At 37.5% G+C, this 17,622-nt stretch overlaps 1 protein-coding gene across 2 annotated transcripts in view; it reads right to left on the bottom strand.

The window, feature by feature from the left end:
- Nucleotides 1-17,622, bottom strand: part of LOC145406200 (calcium uptake protein 1 homolog, mitochondrial-like) — a 55,715-nt gene that overhangs the window by 24,633 nt on the left and 13,460 nt on the right. Inside the window, exons 5-7 of one of the 2 annotated variants that reach the window (XM_080277396.1) lie at nt 16,510-16,681; nt 10,872-10,909; nt 3,418-3,504 (exon numbers count right to left, since the gene is read on the bottom strand). In XM_080277396.1, the coding sequence (XP_080133522.1) occupies nt 3,418-3,504; nt 10,872-10,909; nt 16,510-16,681 (297 nt within the window). The remainder of the gene's footprint in view (nt 1-3,417; nt 3,505-10,871; nt 10,910-16,509; nt 16,682-17,622) is intronic. The other variant, XM_080277397.1, reaches the window with a different exon arrangement.

Genomic DNA, 17,622 nt, shown 5'->3' with positions numbered 1-17,622 from the left:
TTATAGGTATACCCAAAATGAAATTATGTACTGTAAAATCACAAACAAAAGTTTGCCAAAACTTTCCTGCCACCCATGGCAATGGAAGATGTTACAAGAAACATTTCTACTAGACAGCAATTACGAAGAACATGACTAAAAGAGAATGAGAATGCGAGATACTTTCACACATTTGCTAGACAAGGGACGTGTCAAATGAAGGATAAAATGCTGGCAGAGAATTATCAAACCTCAGTTTGTGATTGTACAAATGAGAAAATTTGATGAAACTGACTGGAGGGAAGAGGAGAATCATTTCAGGTACAGTAATCAAACTCGTCCAAGGGTTAGGCTGCAAGAGGATTACACAGCCAGAGTATGGTACAGCAGTGAGTCTGTACAGCTCAAATCAGTGGAAAATAGATTTCATTAATAGATCTATAAGCATACATTCCTGGTTTTACTGAACTCAGTTTATCAACATGCTTACTAGATATTCATTAAGATCCTTGGATTTAGGAGCATGATGTATAAATCCTTGAGAATTTATATTGTATCCTATCATAGAAGAAAAGCCATAAGCTGCTTTATGTACTGTATACCTGTCAGTGTGTTTCCTGCACATGTGAAAGATAAATATGGGAAGTGACTATGAAAACAATGTGAATATGACCAACTGGTATGGGAAAGAAACCTTCGGTTTCAATATTAAATTCTCCTAATTCTCTACCCTTGTGAAAAAAAAAAAAGCCAATGTCTAAAAACTGGCTTATATTTACTGCCCCCTTCTTTATATATATATATATACTGTATATATATATATATATATATATATATATATATATATATATATATATTACACACACACACACACACACACACACACACACACACACACAGACTGGTATTCTAGGTGTCACAGACAGCTTCACAGTACCATTCTCTTAGTGATTTACTGTATTTTGCATACTACTTCATGTTGTTTTGCATGTTATTTGTATCATTTAAATACTGATATAACTTGCATTGACAGTATACTGTACAATAGCACACTGTGGTGCAAGGTGCATACGATATTGCAAAGGAGAAGGTGTTAAGAGCTCCAAAGGTACTCAGAATATAAACCAACAGCCTACAGGAGCGTGGACACTCAAACTAAAATGAAGATATCTAGCACTCATTTAATGGTAGAAAGGCCAGTCTCCTCCAATGTCAGTATGAATAGCTAAAATCCCTTAGGCTTGCCATACCAATCTTTATTTTTATATACAAAAAAGAAAAGGGGATCCATGTTAACTCCTTTAATCAAGTAATGTAGTTTATATTTTATTCTTGCTACCTTCAAATGATTCATTTACATTTAGTTTAGGAGAAAATTTTCAAACTGAAGGGGTTAAATTTACTGTACCGTACTCTTCACTAACTTCCTCTCTACAACCGTGCTCTCTCAAGCTGAATAAAATCACCTGGTAGAGGAAAAATAATATGAAAACTATATCATCATATTCAAGATATTAATTGCCTTTCTTTCATATAATGGCCTGTTTTGCACTCAGCCAGAGAAATGCAATACTAGCATAAGACCTCCTAATTCTCTTACTATACCTCTGGCTGTTCATTTACAAACATGGGTACTGCAAACTGTACTTCATCAGCTACCATGTGACTGATAAAATTTACTTCAATGTGCACCTACACAGGGTACTAAACTAATACACTTAAGTGCTGGGTATTTTCTAGATGTTACTGTACAACGACTTCCACACACTGCAGGAATGGGTATCAAGTGATGTATATTTAGGTCCCATGTAACAAAATAATGACAGTAATGTAATACCAGAATTAAAAGTCGTGTTGCTTCTCCTCTTTCCTCTCCATGGACTTTGGAAATCAGTTTGGTGAATTTTATGCAATAGACACTGATGACACTGATCCATGGTCTAGTAAAGTAATCAGTGTTAGATGCTGCATATTCACCAGGCTGATTTTCAAACTCCATGGAAAGAAAAACAGAAAAGGTGACAAGACTTGAAACATCAACTGTACACCGATTAAAAAGTGCAACAAACATCTTAGAAGAATAAATGCAACAAGGCTAAAGCTCTGTGGGAAAAAGGAACAACCTCTCAAGTGCCTTACATATCAATTAATACTGTTTGTGCTCAACAATGCCAAGTTCTGACAATGTACTGGACTCATTTTTCTGTGTCACCAACACCCTATTTTAACACACTCCACACACAGCTCTCTATTGCTCGTCTCTGAGGAATTATATACATGAAAATTAAGCAGAAAGATCTGCAAGTTACCTTGCAAAACTTCGGTACTGGATATCCAAAATGATTTATGTTAATGATATTAATGAACTTCTCATGATACACATATCAATTAATCTGACCACAGCAATTACTACTAATAATGTACAATTATAAAAGATTAATTTGCATTTCTTCTAAGCCAAAATTCTTTAAATCAAAGCTGCCACATTACAGAATGTTGAAGGAACACACTAACTCTCATCAATGAAGCCATGACAAAAATTATAATCAAAATGAATGTTACAAATCACTGTTGCTGGAAAAAATAATAATACTAAAATCTAGTTACCGGTATACATTCAGTAATTTGCAAAGACATGATGATAAACCATGAAGTTGCTGCTATATTCAGGACAATATCATTTCAAACAATTCAGTGAAAAAATCAATGTTAAAGAGTTCAAGACATATACTGAGGATAAGTATGATTGTGAGTAAGGACTGAACAAAGGCTATGAAGTCTTGTGTAGTTAACCCTCAAAGGATTCAAGACACATATTGAGGACAAACGTGCTATTCTTTGAGGGTGATGAGTGAATAAAGGCTATGAAGTACTGTGTAGTTAATCTTTAAAGGATAAACAGTTTCCCTTAAAAAATCATCTGAAGGTCATCAATACTGTACTCTAAAGTATCCCAATAATCTCTTAGGAGTTAATTGATACAGGTTACAGCTTCCAAACAAGAAGCTTCCCTCTACTAACTAAACTCATTTGGAAAGTGACCAGAATAAAACTCTAAAGTGTCCAAACCTTCCTTTTGGGTTAAGCATAGGAGATTACAGTGATGTGTTTTGGACATACATATGGAAGGAAAGATATGATGACAGTTGTATTTCTTCCTAAAACAACTCACTGTGATTAAGAGCACGTGTTAAGGAGAGTGCAGGACAGAGAGAGGAGTTATGTGCATGAAAGAAGGAAGACATGTGCAAGGAAAATCAACCTTTGAGACTTTCCTGTCAAGATGAGTCCCAGTAAAAGAACTTCCAGTGCACCAATACAGTTGAAAATCAGAAGCACAGTCCGATACTGGTTGATAGTCAGAAGCAGAGTCCATCAGTGAATCATGCAGTATATTTACATGCCCCTCAACTCCTTGAAATTTCCAGCAACACTTACCAGATCCTCCTCCACCTCTTCCTCCTCCTCCTCCTCTTCTCTCTCTACTTCCTGATCCTCTCCTGTTGCCTTGTTACCCTTCACCCTCTGCAAGACACTAGGGTTACAGCACACGCTAATAAGGTTCCCACATGGGTAGCTCGTAGGACCAGCTTGGGTCCTCACCTTAGTCTTAGGTCCTGAGAGTACTTGATGATCCTCAGTTAAAAGCATAACTTAAATAAAGCAAATTATATAACTCAATAAAGCAAGTTATGTAAATCAAATAAAGCAAGGCAAACAACAAAAAGATAAACTATGCACAGATAGTCCTCATTACAATTAGTTTTTTGTCTTTTTTTTTTTTTTGTAATAAAATCCTCAGTAGATTAAAGAATAACTCCCTGTTTAATATTTATCATTACCTACAATGCTAGTTTCTCAAGTTTATAATACAAAGTTAAAATGGAGAATTCTAATATTTTGGAAAACAATCCTTTCTTATAATGAGGGCTGCCTGTATGCTAAATATAACTCTGCACATGTGATCTACATTATCTTTTTAAAATTTAGTTATGGGGAAAATTAAAGTTCCGTCAGTATTCTCGGGACCAAGTTATCACGAGCACATCTTAGAAATATGCAACACTGCAACATAATTTATCATTTACAAAGTCTTTGGATTTGTGTGTGTACTGCATTCAATATAATAAATGTCCTGTCAATCCCTCCCCAAAAACAAAATAAGACATAGGGAATGGATAATCAAATGACATAACATTTTATATTCTGTCCATCATGTTCCTTTACAAACTATAGTACTCTTAGTATGAGCCCTCTCAAACTTAGCTCACTCCCGTGTATTTTAAAGTACAGTACTATCACGAACAGTAACTCACCTTCACTTCTCTGGTGACTTGTGATATAAGGTGTCACAAGAAAAATTAACATATACATTAGACAGCAATGTGAAGTGAGGATGCTTTATGACATTTGGGAAGGAATAAGAACATTTCTAGACATTAAGTTTACAGGGGACTGTTAGTGAAATTTTGTTTGTGTTGTCTCACTGAAAGTAATAAATGTACAAGCTGTCGCTGTGTCTAGTGTTGCACAGTTCTGCAAATGTCCCATAAATTCATAAACTAAAGTTTCTCCTATGTTAGGATATCTACCTTAAATTGCTGAAAACTGAAAAAAAATATGAAGGAAAAAACATAAAAACATGATTCTAAATCTACCATAAACTCATAAAAATCTATCACAATTACTCCCCTACTAATGAACTTACTTGGAACCATGAGTTGGTTTGTAAATCAAAAAGTTCTTACGTCAACATTCAACACTAGCTACCTGAGGCCAAATATATACAAATCAGTGGCAAACAATATGAGCACTGGAAAAAACTGAAGAATCATTTTTGTACTAATGCATCATGTATTGGTATAACTGATTATCTGGTACCACCTATCACTGTGTTAATATGTACACACACACACACACACACACACACACACACACACACACACACACACACACACACAGATGTCACTCAAAAAATAACAATATTTGTTATAAAAAATAAAAAAAACTTCATAGGTAGGGGAGTAATTGTATTTAAATATCTCAACCTGCTATAATCTTAGTTTAGAAATAAAAATAGCTTAGCATACTTCAGAAATTATAGATAGGGCAAAAGGGATACTGTAAACATACTCTTAAAAAATAAATAAATAAAAATAAGGTTGTTGAAATGCAATACATACAAAAAAAAAATGGAAAAATATTAGTTAAATGGGTTAGTCTACTTTACATAAACTTCCACATAACTACTCCACCAAAAAGCAACAGTATGAGGTGATGTCACATCACAGGCTTCAACAGTCTTCCCTTCTTCCTGACCTCACAACACCCAGCACTGGACAAAACAGGAGTTTCGAGAATACAAATAAAAGGTTACAATAATCATTCCTACTCCAGGACTGAATTGACTGCCAACCTCATATCATCATAACTACAATCAAAACTGTTACCAGACTTCTACAAACCTTCTTTCAAACCAACTACCATTTTCCCCACAACTCTGAGCAAAAACTTCGCGGTCCATTTCCTAGGACCCAGTACAGGTAGTCCTTTTACATGCCATAAACCTTTACATGTCACCAACTGACACCAACACCTATCACTCATAACAATTACATACCTGGGATGTCTTATTCAGAGATGTTATGATGGCATTAGCAGAGGTGATTTACAACATGTTGGTGGGTCTCATAAAAAATCAGTAAAGTCTATTTTAACAAAATCCACCAACAAACTGTTTCCTGCCCCTGCCTTGGAACAAACTGGCATCCTTTTGAACAGTAATTGACTTTTCTAACCACCACCATCTCAAATGAGTTGATGCCACCAGAAAAATCCAGCAACAAACTGTTCCCTGCCCCTGCCTTGGATCACACTGGCATCCTTTTGAACAGTAATTAACTTTCCTAACCACCTGACCACCATCATCTCAAATGAGCTCATGCCACCAGACCTCAAGTGCTGAAGTAACTGTACAGTGTTTATCTCAATTCAGTGCCAGTGCTTTGCTGATCTTGTGGAAAACATGAAATTATTGTTTGTGTCTTCAAACTACAAAAAATATACAAATCATCTGTACCTAGACGGAGCTACAAAACGAGAAGAGTAAACCTGTGGCCCAGATAATCACTGCAACATGCAGAGATTATAGGAAAAAAGACTATTATCATGCAGAACAAGTGGATATGACTCACAAAGACATGAAATGTCAAAGGTGCAGAGAGTGAATCAGTATGCAGTGGAGTATGAAGGTAAGCATATGAAGAATGAGTGAATGGGATAGCTAGACAATGATGAAAGCATCACAGTCCTTTTGGAAACCCCCATTAACTCTTTCAGTAGCATGACATTTTTTATATGTGAATCTTACTATCTGCTGGTGGTTTCATTCAGCTTAGAAGAGACTCAAAAGTGAAAAGGTTAGCTATGGTTTTCATTAACCCCTGCACTTTTACAGGTTTCCTCTAATCTCAATAAAATTATCATGGGCAGGCAAGATCTTACATAAATGATGTCATCATGTTGAACAGGTGACAGATTTACTCGATAGGCATCAGCAGTGATGTAGAGGCAACAAAAGCATAAGCACGGTGGGCAGAATTATCACTAACTGGAGACAGCTGTATGTGGAGTCTGTATAGGCATGTGTAAATAACATATACAGCACTGATAATCTTTTTTTGTACAGCCAATTTTCCAACCTTATACTGTACTTCAACCTTGAGTAACAACAAAAGGAGTATGATCCTCTAGTATAGAAACATCAGTATCTTCACTCCATAACTTTCCGAACAAAACAAAGCTTGATTTTCTGTATGTGATCATCTCATCTTTCAGTGGGAATAAAGGTCAGGATGATGATGATGATGAAGAATGTTATCCACAAGTAATATCCCTCACTCACTTTACTATCAAGGCCTAAATTTCAGTAACCAAGACCAAGCCAAGTTAATAATGTTGCACTGCACATGCAATACAGTCTTATATAAGGAACAAGCATTATACACCACCGTAATGTATTGCTATTTTAAATATACAGCAATGGTGAAATGTGTATCTGTATAAAGCTGATTCATAATTATAATAACATTATAATAACAGTAATCATAATAATAATAATAATAATAATAGTAATTTGGTCTTTTATTTCTCAATAGCACCAGTTCTTCCTATGGAATTCACTAGGACTCAACACTTATTTACACTCTTACAAGAACTGTGACATCATTCATAAATAATATGGTCTTCATATAAAAAAATAAAAAAAAGTACAGTAATAACTGATAAACACAAGGCCACCGTTCATCAAGTGACACCCTCAATTATGATAAAATGGCTGAGCTTTATCATTATAGCTGCATTTAAAAATAAAAAAAAAAGTTGGATTTATGTGTGTAAGATGTAATGCTACTTATGAAATGTACTGATGTGCTGTAAGCTACACTGGGGAAATACAGGTATACTAACACTAATCTGTTTTGACCTGAAAAAATTCACATGACTGTTTCTCCTAATCATTGCTCTACCTGTACAATGGACTAGGGTTTCACACATGGGATTTCTGAACATACTGACAATTAACTTCCTGTTTAACTAGGCTTATATTCACAGGAAGGACAGAGATTGGAGGGTGCCAAGTCTTCCCAGGCCTCCTGTTGATCCTAAAAAAAAAAAAAATTTATCTATAGCCCGACGCCCTAATCCTGCAAAGGGTGGCTGCAGACAAAACGCCTCCAAGTCGCCCTGCCACCCACCATTTGACCACCCTCCCCCCAACTCACCCCCCCCTCCCTCAAATACCTCTCAACTTCATTCTTCAACCTTATCCTTGGTCTACCCCTCCCCTTCCCCCCCTCCACCTCACCTACATACACCCTCTTAGTCAGTCTTTCATTCTCCATTCTCTCCACATGTCCAAATAACCTCAGTGTATTTCTCCTAATCTTCTCAACCACATCCACATCCACCCCACAACGTTCCTTCACTTCTTCATTCATCAACCTGTCCCTCCATGTCATTCCACTTGCTCCTCTCAAGTAACTCATTTCCACTGCTCTCACTCTTGACTCGATCCCCTCTTGCAAGGTCCACGCCTCGCTTCCATACGTCAGGGTAGGGATCACAATACCATCATGCAGTGACTTCTTAACTTCCATACTCACCTCCCTATTTCTCACTGCTTTCAGTGAACCAACAACCTTCCTTCCCTGCTCTACCCTTTCACACACTTCATCCCCCAAAGTTCCATCCTTACTCATCACACTACCCAAGTACTTGAATGCACTAACATTCTCCATATCCTCACCATCCAACCTCACTGTACATTCTGTGACTTCATTCCTCTCAAACACCACAACTTTACTTTTGTTTACATTAACTTTCAGCTTCCTCCTCCTACACACTGTCCCAAATTCATTCACCAAACCTTGCAACTCCCATTCATCTTCACTCAACAATACTGTATCATCAGTAACAGCAACACCAGAATCTTCCACATCTCACCCTCATTCATTAGAGCCACCCCCACATCCACTGCCCTACCTTGCACCTCCTTTACAAACCCATCCATGTATATATTAAACAGCCATGGAGACATCACACAATCCTGTTTCAGTCCCACACTGAGAACAAAGAACTCACTCAGCTCACCATCCACTCGCACCATAGCCCTAGCTCCTTCATCCATATTCTTCACAGCACTCAACAATTTCCCCTCCACTCCATATATACTTAATACCTTCCACACACCTTGCCTATCTATTCTGTCATAAGCTTTCTCCAAGTCCATGAAGGCAGCATACACTTTCTTTCCCTTCTCCAGATACTTCTCCACTAAACATCTTAGAACAAACATCTGATCTACACACGCTTTTCCCTTCCTATATCCCCCTTGTTCTTCTCCAACTAGCTCCTCTGTCATATGCCTAACCCTATCAATGAGTATTCTACCATATATTTTACCAGTCACACTAAGAAGGCAAATACCCCTATGGTTACCACATATTTTTCTCTCCCCTTTTCCTTTCTATAAAGGAACAATTATACCTGATTTCCAGTCCTCTGGAACCCTTCAATGAGTATTCTACCATATATTTTACCAGTCACACTAAGAAGACAAATACCCCTATGGTTACCACATACTTCTCTCTTCCCTTTTCCTTTGTATAAAGGAACAATTATACCTGATTTCCAGTCCTCTGGAACCCTTCCTTCTTCCCAAGCCAATCTACACAACTTCCATATCCACTCCACAACAATCTCACACCCATACCTCAGCATTTCACCACACACTCCATCACATTACATCTCTTGTAAAATCTGCTTCCAAGAGATTGGGTGTGCTAAGCCGACTCTGTTCTTTCTTTACCCCTGCACAATTGTTGACTCTATACAGGGGTTTTATCCGCCCCTGTGTGGAGTGCAACTCTCATGTGTGGAGAGGCTCCCCACATACAGCTCTTCTCAATTGGGTGGAGTCAAAGGATTTTCGTCTCATTAACTCTCCTCCTCTTATTGACTCCCTTCAACCTCAGTGTCTTCGCTGCACTGTTCCATCTTTATCTCTTTTCTATCGCTACTTTAATGGTCACTGCTCCTCTGAACTGTCTGCATGCATTCCTCCACCTCTACGATGGGTGCGTAGCACCCGTCTAGCAGCAAACTCTCATCCCTTTTCTGTCCAACTCTCTAATGCAAGAGTTAACCGTTACTCCCAGTCTTTCATTTATGCAACAGGTCAACTCTGGAACTGTCTCCCTCTGTCTGTATTTCCTGCTGCCTATGATCTCCAGTCTTTGAACGCAGTGTGTCCAGGCATCTCGAAATGATCGGATCTTGAATTTGGCTCTCTATTGTATTTTGTTTTTCTCTTGGAGAGAACTGTTACTGCGGGCTCATGGCCTTTGGTTCCTTCTTCCTCACATAAAAAAAAAAAAAAAAAAAAAAAAAAAAAAAAAAATCCTGGGACCTTTCCCAACTTGATCTTCTTCATTGCTTCCACTACTTCCGCCCTACTGATCTCTTCCTCCCTCCTCTCATCTCTTCTTCTCACAGTTTCACAGCAGAATAAGACTGCACAACAGCTCTACATCCTTTCCATAGCATTTCAAGACTACTATCTTACTCTAGTGCTGATCCAGTTACAAATGAGCATTGAAGATGGAGAGATGTGCCAAGTTAAGAGCAAAACAGGTACAGTTATGAAAGGAACATTACAGTAGGCTGTGACTTTTCTGCACAGAAAGAGAGCAGATGGCAAAACCATCCTGTGTCTCTAGTTCTTCCTGCAAAAACAAATCTAAGCTATGACAGGGAATTGATCAAATGTATTTCTGAAAATCCCAATCATGATCAGAAAGAAAAAGTGTTCATATAAACCTCCATATACTGTACTGTGATTAGTAGTTGTCTCCCTAAATATGAGTCTGTCAGATAAGGCTAAATGTAACTCAGTACACTGTGGTTCTCACTCCAAATACTGAGAGTCAGTTAGATAAAGCTAAATGTAACTCAGGTGGTTATCAAAGCAGCAATATAAAGAGTGTAGTTAGATATGCCAACAAGGCAAGATTAAACAGTTTACTACTGAACAGTTTTTACTTAAGGTTAAATAACACTCTCAGGCTCGTATGACTCACTCTTGGCTGAATCTAACTACAGCTGGAATAAAATACAAGAGTTGCCCTGACAATGAGAGAGTCAGTGGTGATGGTATTAACATTCTTAGGGGGTCACAATGCTTTCCAAGCTTTTAAAAAATATCTAACACTAGCTGAATCAAAAGTTTAGAGTTGTCCCGATCATGAGAGCGTTACATAAATTATTGTATGAAAGAATAAGTCTGTATAAGTGAATAAGGACCTTAAGCGATTAGATCTGAGGATGATACCTACCTTGGGGTCATACTTCTTGAACTGGTCCAACCCGAGACCTGGAATGGTTCATAACACAATATCAGAACACAACATCTAGCATTCCATACCGAACAGTATGCCTGTATCACAAGATCAAGCTAATTCAATCTTAAAATTCTAGGAAATTTGGTTACAGTCATTACGGTACTTCTTACAACTTCTAGACAAGTTGATAACAGGAACTAAATTCTTTACTTCTCAAAAATTTGATCACTCAAAAATTTGATCACTGTGATCTACATTCAAAACAAAAATAATTGTTGTGCTTTCAGTTTAAATTATATTCATGGCAAGTTATACTTTAAGATATCTAATCACAAGCAATAAATACAGTACTGCTGAAACTTTATATAACCCTACATAATAAGTGAACATATTCAGTCACTAATTAATTTGAAAATGAAATCACAACTGTGAAAGTAAACGGAGAGATGATTATGATTATGACAGGAAACTGATGTATGAACTAAATATCATGCACTGTGACTACAGGAGATGTGTTATTATTACAGCACCATGCAGGTTGACTTCCATCCAAACCCCAAACGTCATCGAACAAAAATGATACAATATCTCTATATCAGTGCTAAGGATAATACAGTATCTTAACACTGTACATGCATAATCAAAACAAATAAATCAATGACACAAACTAAATGAACCATCAAAACCCAACTACAATAATGAATACATATAATATACTTAGCCAATAATGATCAGAATACTACCGGCATGGAGAGGTGGCATCATAGAAGCTGTATGGAGAATGCAGTCAAACAGATTCAAGATAACTTGCAAACACTATCACAAGATAAAGTTTGTCAACAATCCCCTGCCAGCATTGTGCTCTGCCATCTACATGACAATACTCCTCCCGAAACATCAATGAGTAGCCTTCCTCCTCATACTCTTTGTTGTGTTTTTCAGTTATCACATAAATACACTGCATGTGACCCACTTCACTACCCCTGTTGTTACACTGCCATTTCCCTTTTTATGTTATCAATCAACCAATCCACTGCTACTGTTAGCTGGGAAGTGTCAGCAAACTTTTGACTGTGATAGCAAATGCTGGAGGAAAAGAGCAATCCCCTATAACTTCTGCTTCCAATACACTACCTTACAAAATGGTCATGCAATAAACCAAATATAAATATCATCATCATCATCATCATCTGGACCTCCTTTTCCACCCAAGGGCAGGGTGAGGAGTAGCAATGTCCAGACAGCACAAACTTGCCCAATCCAAATAGGCCACACTTCCATTCACTCATCATTCAAGCCCCCAGAATCCTGGCTCCACCGGATATGCCAAAAAAACATTTACCACATTCTGCAGCTTCTTTCACTTTAAACTTTATGTACCCAGACTGTGATGAATGGCACACTAAATCCCAAAACTACTATTCAAACTTAAACAGCTTATGGCCAAACCAGATTTCATTTAACCCCTTAAATCCAGTGACGTCATTCTTACTTTATCTTTGCTATTTCTTGACAGTTTTATTCAGGTTCACAGGGACCTTTCACACTGGGGGGATTAGTTATAGTCTTCCTTTACCTTAAGTTGAATGATACTGTCTGGAAATAGCACAAATAAAAAGGGAAGGCATCAACAACCTCAAAAGTCAATTATTAAAGTTACTGGTATTGTTACATACTCTATATACAAACTTACATTTAATCCACAGCTTATACTTCAATGTTCTATGTTGAATTTCATTCCCAAGTGAATGGCACAGCATAAATACTGGATATGGTATTATGGCAAAACGACATCTACAGTGCTTCATGGAACCTGTAGTATATGTCGGTACAGTAACTAAATATTCTTATTCTCTAATGAATCTGTTTTTGATACATGTTTTCTGCGAATTAAAGATATACACACTGTCTACAATATACTGCATATGTTCTGTGGCAAGTAAAGGAAAATAAACTAACTGTACTCTGACTATAAAATATGTATATCAAAGTACATCTTCAAATGATTAAACCAATACCAAACAACCACATTGCATTCACTCCCTTCATTTTGTCTGGAAATGAATGTCAATAAAAATACCACCATACAGTCCTCCTAAACTTTTGAGAAAGTAAATATTTCCTAGACTGAGATAAGCAATGGCTGAACCTGACAGGAAGTACCAACTAGATCCCTGATTTCATACTATGATTTGAAAGATGTTGCATCCAATATCTTTTCTTACTCATGATCCCCACACCATCATTACATTTATATTAGGAAAGCTGCCTACTGCTGTATCTTTATGTCATCAATTTCTATAAAAGGAGTAGAGCTTAACATTGTGTGTGTTCACATCATGAAACTGGGAAAGGATGAGAGGCAAGAAGAGGGAGTGATAGGGAGAAAGAGAGTAGAGTAAAGAGTGAATGAAAGACTGTCATGCAATTACCAATCACCTGTGTTAGTGCTGTACAACTGGCAAGTGAAGTGTTGTTTAATGCAGCTGCTTACAGTACACTACTGCGTTACACTACAGAGTACAGTATACACAAATATCTGTACAACATAACTGAAAAACCTGAGAATCAATCAAATTTTCAAAAATGACTAATTTCTTGGCAAACTCTTTCTCCCTCCCTCCCTCCACCTGTTGTATATCTTTGGCTTAATACAGCATTAACAGATCAATAAACAATATGTGGGTATCTCATTTTCCTGATACACTCTTGTGAGCCATACTATTCTGCTGTATTTTTAAAACATGTGTCAATGCTGATAATCACCTGGTGTGGCAAGACAACATCATGCATTAGCAAGAATAGATATTTATTATTTTTAAACATCGTACTCATTTCATCTGGAATGGGATGACCAAAGTTAAACAGTACAAGAGTGAATATGAGGCAAAAGGCAATGCCTAATCTGCTGAAAATTTCTGTAAAATACACCTAATAATAGTCTCTACCCATTCTCTTCTACTTCTGCCCTTGGCTAAAAGGATGTCAGGATTTCACAATGAACAAACACCTGCTGCAGGTGGTTCACATCATTTCTAGACTGCAAGAGTGTGTCAATGCACAGTGCTCCTTTTGCAGCCTAGGAAGCTTCAAATCATCACTTTAATGCTATACAGCGGCAGTTCTTTGTTCAGTGTATAACCCTGGTTTCAAATTCCTTTAACCCGTTAACTGCGCATGGTGGTTTTTTGGATGTGTCCGTGGTGTGCAGACATAGGGGTAAAAATGAAATTTCCCAAAGGCCAAATTTTGTCTTAGGAATTAAGAGAACACATGCCAAAGTAAATAGTAACGAAACATTAGCTCAATATTTACCATGGTAAAGCCGTGGATGAACATCGAAGTGTCTGATTCCCTATTGGAATGTATGGTTTTCGTTTTCTTTTTCGGTTTCGATTTCGGTCTCAGTTTTGAAGGCTCAAACATGCTTACATGGGTTGGCCTTGGTCACCATGGCACTATATTCTAAATTCACCTGCGCAGCCAGGGCTGTATTGAGCAATCGCACTCGAAACAGCCCAGGCTGTATAGACAGTTAACGGGTTAAGAGTGAACACTTCAAAACGTTATACAAAATCCAGCAGTATCAGCTATATACAAATAATTCTGATTAATATAACACAGACAGTTACAACTGGTTACACTGTTTGACCATTGGTGTCAGTCAACTGATGAAGGCATTCTTTATACAGTCAGCCAGTGTACAGTATAACTGTAAGCTAAACACCTTCATTAGTGGTGGATGATAGAAGCAATTATTCACTCACTTGATGTAGTACTGCTTACTTCTTCCCTAAGTTACTCTACAATGCGTGACAAGCATAATGCTTTCCTGCAACCCAGGAAACCAGTTACAATGCTGGGTGGTAACCATATGACCAAATAACGGGGTGATGTGGAACCCGCTATGGTGTCCATTAACTGGCTGGAGAGACACAAATGTGGTGTCCATTCAAGAACCAAACCTCCAAACTCCTCCCTGCACCTTGCTGTGGTGAGGCAATGTCCACCGCAGGGGAACACAGTTTCATTGCATGAGACAACCCTACAAGAGCAGTTGCTTGCTTGCAATTGATGAGTCTGCTTGGCCAGACAGACCAGGGTTGCTCTACTACTACTACTACTACACTACCATTACTTCACAACCCTGTCTAATGCACATATAACTTTAATTTACCTAATTCATCAACATTACTATCAACAAAGCCTGCATAAACAAGACACTGAAAGCTACCCCATACACCTTCCCTCAACAAGCTCCATTCACTCTTACTAACTACGAATCTGCTCATTACAATATTTTCCCTCCCATTTTGAAACAAATTAATGGTCATCCCAACAATGGCTTTTCTGAATTAATACAAAAAAATCAAACTGATATCCAGTAAACAATTAAGGAAAATAAGTACCTGTATGGTATTTATAAACCAAGGAAGTCGCTTTCAACTCACGAATATTACCTTGATAACATGAGGAACATGACACTAGCTATCACCTGCAGCTCAAGACAGATCAATGAGTTTACCTTTAATGACCTACTTATATAATATACAATGAACACAACAAATTATAGCAATTTCCCAATTTTGCATCACACGGAATGGCAACAAGTCAACAGGAAGGAAAGAGTACAGAAGTCAGAAGGCACCACTGGAGTTAGCAGTCATAATGTCTACAATACTGAGAGTCTGAAAGACTTTCACTTCAAGCTATATCTTTCATAGCTGTACTTGCTTGTATACAGAATAACTTTGACATTAAAACTGATTAAGCGATTAATTCGTTAATAACGTTTCAAACTGCACAATCATTAATAAGCAAGTTTTGTCTAGTTGCTTACTAACACCTGACTGAGAAATAATTAAGCGGTGAGTCTAAAAGCAGTCGCTAGTCTGCAAATCCACTCATGGTTTGTCCTTATTAACAACAACAGGTACAGTATAGGGAAAAACTGCTGAGCATGAGAAAAAGCTGACTTTAGTTGTAAAGTGAAGTGGAAGTTCAAGAACAGATGAATACAATGTGTACATTCCCCCCTCCCCCCCAACATACTTTTTCCAGTTTCCTTTCTACCAAAATGAACTAACCCTAAAAAGTACAGTATACCCTTAAAATTTGTGATTCTGACTATTTAAGTTTACAGTTGTTGCTTTCATCTGTGACTTAAATTCAAACAAGTAATAATTCATGCTGCAATTTTCTGCTTCTGATGTATATTTATTTATATATGTTTGGCATGGCAGGTACACAATTACTATCCATTTTGATTTTATTATATTTTTCTTATTACTGAACTGATCATTTTGTACTGTAATGCATATTTTAACGTGTACTGTACTGACACGTTCAACTTCTAATATCTCTTAATAGTGTTAAAGGGAGGGAAAAGAATTTTGTAAGCTGTTACTTTATACTGTATACTGTTACTGTATAACATAATGCCTGGGGATGGCATGTGTAAGGTTATCAGTAAACTGCAGAATATATTTATGGCTGTGAGGAATAGTCATGATTTTCAGTATTTTCTGGGGCTGGGGGAACCTAACCCCTCACCAATTTCATGGGTATACAGTACTATCAGTATGGCCCAGCTATCCTAACCCCCATCCCACACACACACAAAGACTCATACCATCAGGCTGCTGTAATCCCGGGGTAAGGGCTCGCAGGAAATCATCTGGAGTCATAAAAACCTCGGCCCTCTCACCATTAGCAGTCCTCTGCACTAACTTGCATGTAGCAAAGTAGCGGAAAATTTTGTCCGGGGTGGAATATGCCCGGATTCTGTTCTCGTACTCTATGATCTAGTGCAGAAAACAAAAATAAATCCCTTTATAAATTTTGCTCCAGATACGAAGGAAGCACAATGATGGATGCATACAACACTTCACTTCACATCCTCATGCACAAACACCTGGGGATACATACATACAAAATTAATAACTCATTAGCTATGCAGCAATGAGCTACCTTTTGAGAAACTGAAAAATAAAACAAAGATTACTGAGCCACAGCATCAATACTGCTTATAAGACAACTTTGTCTGAGGTCTAAACCTACCAGCTGCACTTCAGTAAATGTCAACCAAAGCAGGTCTATCACTAGCTACTGGCTACACATGCTGTGTCACTTAGCTGTAAGCCCAAATTGATGCTTACAGTCTGACAGGGAAAGAACAGTAAAAGAATACTTCATATTCAATGGTTTACAATAATAAACAATGGAAACAGGTATTTAAAAATTATTAATCACAATAACATGCACATACTTTACCAATTAACTTCGGTTTAAGCGTTATATGAATATAATGTTAATGAATTCAAGAAAAATAGCAGTTACCTCAGGTGAAGCTCAATGATTATGTGCTTGGTGCTCAATAAGAAATGAAAGAGGATAAAATAAAGAGTTCAACTGCTAGGCATAGGAAGAAGAGCTTCGGCAGAGGAAAAATGCTTCTGTTTCTGTTTAAAACTAGAGCCCCACACTTGGAAAACTTTTGGGACATACTATATATTGAAATGAAGCAAAGTTCCAATTGCATACATCTTTCCTCATATCAAAAGGAATATAAATCTACTGGTACCCTGATCTTGCCAAATGTTCATTCACTCATTCATCATCTAATCCAGCATTGCCCCATGAGAAGTGTAAAAGCCTGGGGCTGGGCAAGTTGGTCCAAACATTTAAGATGAAAGTGACCAGCCTCACTCATCCCTGAGTAGCATTACGTGAGCAATAAACCCCA

Source organism: Coenobita brevimanus, chromosome 69 (genome assembly GCF_032717465.1).
Source record: "Coenobita brevimanus isolate Jiangsu-jjx chromosome 69, ASM3271746v2, whole genome shotgun sequence".
In the NCBI taxonomy this organism is placed as follows: Eukaryota; Metazoa; Arthropoda; class Malacostraca; order Decapoda; family Coenobitidae; genus Coenobita; species Coenobita brevimanus.
Note: the sequence above shows the minus strand (reverse complement) of the source record. Positions and strands in the feature narration are given on the sequence as shown.